The following is a 9,230-nucleotide window of genomic DNA, read 5'->3' as shown; positions in this document are numbered from 1 at the left end:
TGAAAACCGCCCCGATCGGATGTCTATATCCTATAGTTCCCATAGGAACAATCGGATATAACTTGCAAGAATGGAAGATATTTCGCGCAGTGTAAAAGCTATTGACATAAATCTTTCCAAATCTTATTTTTTTATGCGTACCTTGATCAGAGTAAAAGCGCGTGACGATCGGACGTCTATATCCTATAGCTCCCATAGGAACAAAAGGGTAAAATCGGTTAAAATTTAATGATTTTAAGGATATTTCACGCAGTATACAAGCTATTGACATGAATCTTTCCAAATCCTATTTTTTTATGCATACATTGATCAAGGTGAAAGCGCGTGCCGATCGGACGTCTATATCCTATAGCTCCCATAGGAACAAAAGGGTGAAATCGGTCCAAATTGGATGATTATCAGAATATTTCGCGCAGTGTGTAAGCCACTAACATTTCCAATTCTTATTTATTTACGCATATCTTGATTAGGGTAAAAGCGCTTGCCGCTCGGAAGTCTATATCTTAAAGGAGATAGGAAAAATTGTTAAAGGCTGCGAAAGTATCATTTTTTTTCTATTTGTATATGACATTTTTGCAGTATAAAAGCAATTGACTTGAAACGATGCAAATCTAGTTTACTTATGTATACCTTATTCCTTTCGCTACTTTTTCACTTTTAGCAATTTCGTCAAAGTCTGCAAGGGTATTAAAACTTCGGCTTGCCGAAGTTAGCTTCCGTCCTCGTTATTATTTAAACTTCGACGGAAGCTTTGGTCGGCCGCATTCTATCATTGTTACTATTCCGGCAAAGGTATGAATCCAAAATCGACCAAATCCCTGGCACTCATGGCCATCGGAAAGCTGTCCAGTCGGTCGGGGTCATCGGTTCCGGCTATCATGAAATATTTGAAGAGCATTGGTCACGAGTGGAAGGATGCTAAGAAAACCGCACGCGTTATGCAACGGGTCCTTAAATTAGCCGTGACCTCGGACGATGTTGAAATGGTAAGGCGATTCAAACTTACCGAAAAGTACAAAAAATCCTTCAAGGCTGTGGAAAAAATGAAGGCTACAGTCCCGAAAGAAGAGGAAAGCGGATGGCGAGGACGAGACAGCTCCTCCAACAAAGAAAGCGGCCGCCGGCGAAGAGGCTTCGCTGCAAACTTCCGAGCCCGCAGCAACGGAAGCAGCTGAATCATCCGAAGTGGGAACGTCGATGAAACCCCGTAAATCCATTGGAACATCGTCACAGCCCAAGACGTCCAGAACTGAAGCCAAGGTGTTCAGAAAACTGGTCGGAGTGGTAAAGAAAGTCAAAAATTTCTTCACCGGCTTGACTTTATGTCTCTCAGCATCGGAAACTTCCATGCCCAATTTTCCTGAGGTTCAGGCCAGCTCCACTCCTATTCCTCAAAGCCCCACGAAGGAAAAGCGCAAGCGCAAGTCGAATTATAATACTATAGCATATTTATACCCTTGCAGAGGGTATTATAATTTTGGTCAAAAGTGTGCAACGCAGTGAAGGAGACATCTCCGACCCTATAAAGTATATATATTCTTGATCAGGATCGCCTCCTGAGTCGATATAAGCATGTCTATCTGTCTGTTTCTACGCAAACTAGTCTCACAGTTTTAAAGATATCGAATTGAAACTTTGCACACACCCTTCTTTCCTTTGCACGCAGTATATAAGTCGCAACGGCCGGGATCGGCTGATGGATGTTATCTTTCATGCGTTGTATGTTTGGCCAATCAATCCGACCTACCAAATTTTATAAGGATCGGCCGACTATATCCTATAGCCGCCATGTAACTGATTGATCGGAAATGCCATAACTTTAGTGTTTGTAAAGTTAGTGAGTTGGGATTTTCTTTTTATTTTTGGCCAATCAATCCGATATACCAAATTTCATAAGGATCGGTCGACTATATTCTATAGCTGCCATATAACTGAACGATTAGAAATGCCATAACTTTGGTGTTTGTTAAGTTAGGAAGTTGGGATTTTTTATGAGTACTAAGAATGTATCATAATTTTGAAGAATAATTTTGGAGAATATAATTTACAGAGTATTCTGCAAGGGTATATCAACTTCGGCTCCGCCCGAAGTAAGCTTTTCTTTCTTGTTTTTAAGTTTTTTTTGTTGTTCTTTCGGATTTGGTAATATTTAAATACTATGAAATTTCCGTTTTAATTAAATTAAGCTCGGACATCTATATAGCTCCCATAGAAAAATGAAAAAATTAAAAAAAATAAAATGTAAAAACATGACTTTTTTTATTGGTAAACTAAATTAGTTATATAATTTAGCAATATACAATACAAATAAACGACAAGCTGTACGACATCTCCACCCCTCTTGTAAGCACTTTGATTTAGGTTTAGCCTAGCATTATATAAATAAATAAATTACGCTGCTTTTATTTAGTATTAATAAACAAAATGTCCAGTGCAAGGAGGAAATATTTAATCTGACTAGTCAAGGTTCTTATCAGCGTAGGAGAAGTCATCATCCTCGCCGTAGCTCCACCCGTCCTCGATCTCCTCGTTGCCGAAGAACCGCTCCAGATCCTGCTCCGCCTCCGCCGGCACGGTGTCCGCGGCGTGCAGCTGGTCCTGCTCCTCCGGACACCCGCGGCAGCGGCTCTCGTTGATGCCGTAGTTGAGGCAGCTCCCGCCCACGCACTCGCAGCAGCCGTCGTGGAACCAGCGGTAGCTGCTGGCCCCCATGCTCTCGCACTGCTGCCGGCACTTGTTCGCCCGGATGCAGGAGTTCACGTAGATGACGGTGCACACGGTGTTGGCCTCGGCTCCTGTTCCGGCGTCTCTGGGAGCACCACTACCACCACCACCCTGGACGCGCTGCTTGAAGCCGGCGCGCATGGGGAACCGGATGGTGGACCACCCCTCGTCATCCTCGGCGGTCAGGGTGTCGAACAGCTCCGGCAGGCCCTCGATGTCCCCGATCTCCGAGCGCGGCGTCAGCGAGGGCAGGGCGTCCTTGTGCTTGGGACACATGTCCAGGCAGCCGCAGCACTCGATGTAGAGCTCCCCGAGGCAATTCAGGCAGTCCTTGCAGCAGTGGCAGTCGTTCAGCTTGCACTGGCAGCTCTGGGTGATGAGGCACTTGGACACCACCGATCCGCAGACCACCTCGTTGCACCCGTCGTCGTTGGCGTCCGCTGGCCAGGGAGCCAGTATTAGGATCGTTCCGATCAGGAGGAGGGCGGAGTAGCACGGCAACTGCAACTGCATTCTGGTCGGTAACTCGTGGCCTACTGACACTGCCTGCCCCACTGCGGCACGTCCTTATATGTGGCCGTGGCCAGATGGCCAGATGGCCAGGTAGCGGGATCGTCCTGCAGATCCGCCAGTCCATGTCCAGGTAGTGCTCGCAGCAGTCGGACGGGTAATTTAAAACCAGTTAGCGCCCACACCGTCATAAAAAAGGACAACCCACAAGGATTAGGGGCTGGTCAAACGGTTGGGCTGGGGCAAAACACTTATCTGGACTGAAATCCTAACCGCTGACTTCCAATACTAATTGATATTAACCGCCCTAAAATACGCCAACCTGCGATAATGCGACATGCAAATCAGGTAGATTCCCAGGCCGCTGATTGGTATTATAGATCGATACATGCACCCGAAATTACATTTTTTAAAGAGATCCCCCCATTCCCCGTTTTTTTTTTATTTAATTCGAATGTTCCTTTAAAATGTCAAGTGAACATTTCAAAAACTGTTGAAGATATAGCCGATTTATGGTGGAAACGTCAGGCGACGGCGAGAGCTTCTCAAAACTTTAAACGCGTTTTTCTCGAATCAGTATTTTTACGACTGGCGCATGAGGTTACTAAAAAGCTATTAATCCAATCGGTTCCAAAATTGAATACGTTATTCTATACATATATAGCTATTAGCATGAACTAGGATAAATCCAATCGGTAAAGATCTTCTTACTTTTCAACTTGATTTGTGGCTGAATTTTATAATCCTAGTTCATGCTATAGCCATACATGGACTCTTCCTAGTCCCGTTGGAATTTTTGGTTTCAGATGTTCCAGTGAACGGAAATCCCATACGCCGCCGAAAAGACAAAAAACAAAATGACAATAAACAACAATAAAAAACAAAAAAAATTTATGTTAAATTTTTTTCTTTTGTTTTAAGACTTCAAATAAATGAATGGAAAGATACAAGCCTAAAAATAATATATGTACATTTACCAGCCCATTGAAAATCGTCAAAATTTGAAATCGAGAATAGGGGGGGGTCCCCTTAAATAAAAATGTCTCAACGGTCGTCGATTATAAATGATTAGTTAATTGTATACTTTCAAAGCGAAAGACAGCCGTCTCACAATTTTGCACTTGCGAAATAAAAACACCAAAAGTGTTCAGTGCTATGAACATTTAATAAAGGCGTAACGAATTCACTTCAAAATTTAGTAGCCATGTACGGAATTGGCCCATGGATCAAGCGTGGATTACTCGGCTGGTGGGTCTGGCGCGGGTTCAGCCGGAGCCTCGGGCTCCGGTGCTTCGGGAGCAGGTGCCTCCTCCTTGGGCGCCTCTGGTGCGGCTTCCGGCGCAGCGGGCGGCGCAGCTGGCGGCGCAGGAGCCTCCACTGGTGCTTCGGCTGCTCCGGGTTCAGTGGCGGCCACCGCCTCGCCCTCGGCGGCTGGTGCTCCTTCTGCGGGGGCGACGGCGACGTCGGCGGCTGGGACTTCCTCCTCTGCGGCAGGTGCCTCTCCTTCCACTGGTGCCGGAGCATCGGCAGGAGCAGGAGCAGAAGCTGGAGCTGGTGCCGCCGGTGCCGTCGCTGATGCTGCTGTGATCGACTCCGCATCCACTGACTCTCGTATTTCGGAGCCCTTCTTGCTCTGTAAAGGATATGGAATAACATATAGTCAAGTCACGATTTCTTATGCAAACAAATAAATCATGGGATCACCAAAAAGGTATAAAAAGGAACCCCGAATTCTTCAGCATTAAATGCTACTTGGGAGCCAATAACGAGGGAAAATCCTAATGAAAGGGCCGACCATATATTACGCAATCATTAAGTGGGAATTGAAAAAGAACTAATTCCAGGGAATAACGTAATAATCTTAAAATTTATCTTAGTTTTTCGGATTGTTATTTGTAAATTCGATTAATTTATAATTTAAAGCACTAGCTTTTTAGGTACTCTCTCTTTTTGAAAAGATCTCTATTATTTGGTTTGGCGAATGATTAAGCAATCATTAAGGGATAGAGATATGTTCACCTGAGGACTGTGTTTGATTACATGGGGGAGGATCCCCCCTAGGGGAAATGTTTGACAGGACGACGACTAAAAGAGGACTTGTCTCAATCCCGCTGTCTAGAGGAACTCCGATTGCGACTTTGGAGAAGAGTCCCCAACATCGGAGATGCCTCAGCGCTCCACAGTTAAAGAGTGTGTTTGTAAGGGAGGGAATGGAAATTGTGGATCAACCAGACTCACCTTCTTCTTCTTCTTCTCGGGCTCTACAACGACCTCCTCTTGGGGCTTGTAGTCCTCCGGGAAGAACTTCAGAGCCTCGTCCTTGCCGACGTTCACGTTGGGACTCACGTAACTGGGACCGTAGGAGACCAGAGAGAGCATCATGTTGGACTGCGCCTTGTTCACCTTCAGCACGATCTTGTCGTTCCTGTAAATGGACAAGGGATGAGATTCGGTTAGGGTGGAACTCAATAATGAGGGAGTGGGAAATGGGAGGGTCCAATCCCGGCCAGAATACGCACGCGGAGTGCGGGCTGCCCTCGTATTTGTCCGTGGAGTTGGCAATCAACTCGGCCTCGTCCGGCTCGGCGCTGGAGAAGTATCCGTAGAGCGGGACGTCGTCCTTGTGCCGGTCGACCACGTGCATGATCTCCTTGCGCTTGGAGGCGTCGAAGGCCATGATGACGTGCGGGGGCTCCGGCTTGGGGTCCGGGGGCAGGAAGCCGGACGTCTGGCCGCGGAAGAAGACGTAGATGAGGGCGGCGTGGGTGCGCCGGTTGTTCGGCACCCAGATGGGCGGCACCTTGACCGTCTTGGTGCGGGTGAGTGGCTTCGGGGGCTCCTCATCCTTGACCTCCTGGACCTCCTCCTCGTCCTCGGCGATCTCGTCGCCGGCGTCCATCTCCATGTCGAAGCCGGGGATGGAGGGGAAGCCGCCCATTGCGTCGCCCGCGGGCTCGGGGCCTCCTCCTCGCTGGCCTCCTCCTCGGCGTCCAGATCGCCCGCCTCCTCCTCGGCGGGATGGACCTCCTCGTGGACGACCGACTTGGTCTTGCCCTTGGCCTTGGCCTGGAGCAGCCGCTGCTCCTCCTCGGAGCTGACCTCCTCGACCCACACCTCGCCCTCCTTCAGCTCGATCTCGATCTTGAGCTTCATGGTGGCGATGATGGGCGGGATGACGTGATCCTCGAGGATCTCGTCGTTCGGCGGCGCCACCCGCTCCCTGGTCAGCTCGTGGGCGTAGGCCATGAGCACGTTCGGCACGGTGCCGATGCTCTCGTCGATCTTCCAGAAGCACATCAGCAGCTCCTTGCCGTCCAGCTGCTCGATCACGTCCGGCGGCAAGGGGTTCTTGCATCCGAAGTTCACAACCTCGAACTGGTCGCTGGTCACCTGGATGACCCGGCGATCCTTGCACTGCATCTTCAGCGGCTCGGCGGGTTCGGTGAGCTTCTTGAACATGTCGCGGTTGACCTGCGGCCCGAACACCGTCACCCCGATGTCCGGCATGTTCTCCATGATGGAGTCCGTCACCTGGGTCAGGTAGTCCATCTGCTTCTTGTGCTTCACCTCGAACTCAGCCCGCTCGGCCCGCTCGATGGCCTCCATCTTGACCCGCAGCTGCTCCACCTCGATGGGCTGCAGCTCGTCCATTCTGTAGGCGATCGGCCTCGGCGCCTTCTGAACGACCTTCTCCAGTTCCTTCGTCAGCAGGGATATCATCTTGGGCACATCCGAGCCGAACATGATGTTCACGGCCCTGCCTCCCTGCAAGAAATTCGGGAGTATTACCGACCTTTACCAGCAGTAAAGCAGTCAACCCATTTAACTCCATTTCACTTCACAACAGACCCAACAAAACTTGGAGGGTTCGAACCCGGGTTCGAGTGTAACCCGTGACTAAGCTTCCTTTCGTTTTTATAAACACTGACCCTGATCGGCGAAACAAAATATGTTAAGTGTACAGTGGAACCCCGTTTATCCGAGGTAATGTGGAGAAGGGGTGCCGCGGATAATCGAAAATTGGGATAGCACGGAAGACATAAAGGATTAAAAAAATTCAATTATTTTCTACGTATTTTGAAAGGTTAAATCAAGATTAGTCGTAGAGGTATACAAAAACATGGCTGAATATAAAGGGAAGATCACTGATGAGGTTTAGGAAAATCTGTTATTGACCCCGGATAACGCGGAGGGCTGGATAATCGAAGGCCGGATAACCGGAGTACTACTGTATTTTCATTTTCAACATTGATTTTTTTAGTTGAATAAAATCAGAGACCGTAATAAATGAACTTTTTATACCCGTTACTCGTAGAGTAAAAGGGTATATTGTATTCGTGCAAAAGTATGTAACAGGTAGAAGGAAGCGTTTCCGACCCTATAAAGTATATATATTCTTGTTCAGGATCACTAGCCAAGTCGATCTAGCCATGTCCGTCTGTCCGTCTGTCTGTCCGTCTGTCTGTCTGTCTGTCCGTATGAACGCTGAGATCTCGGAAACTATAAAAGCTAGAAGATTGGCATTTTGCATGTAGATTTTAGGAGTTCCTACGCAGCGCAAGTTTGTTTCAAAAAGGTGCCACGCCCCCTTTAACGCCCACAATCGCTTATATACGATTTTAAAAATTTAAATATTTCGGAAAAGTAAAAATGCAGTTTTATTGTGTTTATCAATACCTATCGAAATGTAGAAGAAATTTTTCAATTCGGACCATTCGTTAAAAAGTTATGCGTGATCAAAGTTTCTATCTCCATCTCCCTCGCACTCCCTTTACCTGAGTAACGGGTATCTGATAGTCGGGGCACCCGACAAAATATAACTTCTAACTAAGCTATATATAAGTTATAATCTTTTTCAATTTATGACTTGTTAGTAGTTTTGTGATATGAAACAATATTGGTCATTGTTGATTTTTTTAGTTAAATAAAAGCAGAGATCGTAATAAATTATTACTTTTTTAATACAACAAATAACTTATAAATTAAGCTATATATAATTTATATTATATATATTTATTTTTTAAATTTATGACTTGTTAGTAGTTTTGTGATATGAAACAATATTAGTAAAAAAATCGTAAAATATTGATTAGTTTCATTTTGAGCAATAAGGGAAAAATTGTAATTTAACAATTACCACGTAATTATTATTATATAACTTTTAATGGTTACGGACCCTTAATTAAATAAGTTGAATCTAACAAATGTTTGAAATGTTGTTAATTTTTTTTGATAATAATAAAATATAATAAATTTTTTCTGCAGTTTCTACGGACCCCAAAGCATTCAGTGTATAAAAATGGGTTATATCTGTCAACAAAGCGGACTTATACCGACTGATCAAGCGGGATTGTATTGACTTACGGTCACGAAGAGCCAGATGGGCTCACTCCTCTTATTGAACCGCTTGAGGGATGTTATGGTGTCCGATTTGCACTATGTTAGACTCGGTTAAGGAGGGTTAGGTCGAAATAAAGGGACAGAATCACCCACAATGGCCAGATGCAGGTTGTCGCCGCCGATCTCCAGCTTGATCTTGCGCAAACTGCCCACCATTCCCAGGCAAGGTCCGCACCACTCCGAGTAAACATCCAGAACTGGGGGAGGGAATGGGTGGGGAGATGGTACGGTTTCAGGGCGGGGCAAGGTCACTACAAACCCAGGAGTCCCGGCCGTTCCATGAAGCGCTCGAGGTCCTCGTCGGTCTGGAGGTCCGCCTGCAGCTGTTGTTGTCCCCCCTTCTTCGCCATTCCCTACGTGGACTCTCCGAAAATTGGGCCGCCAATTTGCGAAATTTTTTTGAAATTTTTTCTAAATTTGGAAAGCCTGTGTTTTTTTTTTGTCAAATGCCAAGCCGAAACTAAATGTGCTATGAACTATTGATTAAACAAGGCGCTCCCCCCACTGCCACTCCCAGTTTCACTCCCACTTTCACTCCCACTGCCACTCCCACTTTCACTCCCACTCCCACTTACCTTGAGCTCTTGCTGTTGCAT

At 46.5% G+C, this 9,230-nt stretch overlaps 2 protein-coding genes across 2 annotated transcripts; both read right to left on the bottom strand.

Annotated features, from left to right (window-relative positions):
* Positions 1–2,242: 2,242 nt before the first annotated feature.
* LOC108038321 (protein twisted gastrulation) lies at positions 2,243–3,237 on the bottom strand. The gene has a single exon (XM_017115099.2). The coding sequence runs from the start codon at positions 3,235–3,237 to the stop codon at positions 2,458–2,460; it is 780 nt and encodes a 259-aa protein (XP_016970588.2). The 3' UTR covers positions 2,243–2,457.
* A 1,143-nt stretch (positions 3,238–4,380) lies between these two features.
* On the bottom strand, positions 4,381–9,186 carry LOC108048672 (fibrous sheath CABYR-binding protein). The gene is given in 7 exon segments (XM_044461140.1): positions 4,381–4,867; positions 5,473–5,659; positions 5,754–6,195; positions 6,198–6,999; positions 8,599–8,670; positions 8,728–8,831; positions 8,894–9,186. Coding segments are annotated over 7 exon segments (2,094 nt in total). The 5' UTR covers positions 8,985–9,186; the 3' UTR covers positions 4,381–4,471.
* Positions 9,187–9,230: the final 44 nt, after the last annotated feature.

This window comes from Drosophila rhopaloa, unplaced genomic scaffold, assembly GCF_018152115.1.
Source record: "Drosophila rhopaloa isolate 14029-0021.01 unplaced genomic scaffold, ASM1815211v1 contig_3, whole genome shotgun sequence".
Taxonomy (NCBI): Eukaryota; Metazoa; Arthropoda; class Insecta; order Diptera; family Drosophilidae; genus Drosophila; species Drosophila rhopaloa.
This window is presented reverse-complemented; position numbering and strand designations above follow the sequence as displayed.

Excerpts from the sequence above, each read along its gene's own strand:
- LOC108038321 (XM_017115099.2), bottom strand. The coding sequence starts at position 3,237 with ATGCAGTTGCAGTTGCCGTGCTACTCCGCCCTCCTCCTGATCGGAACG.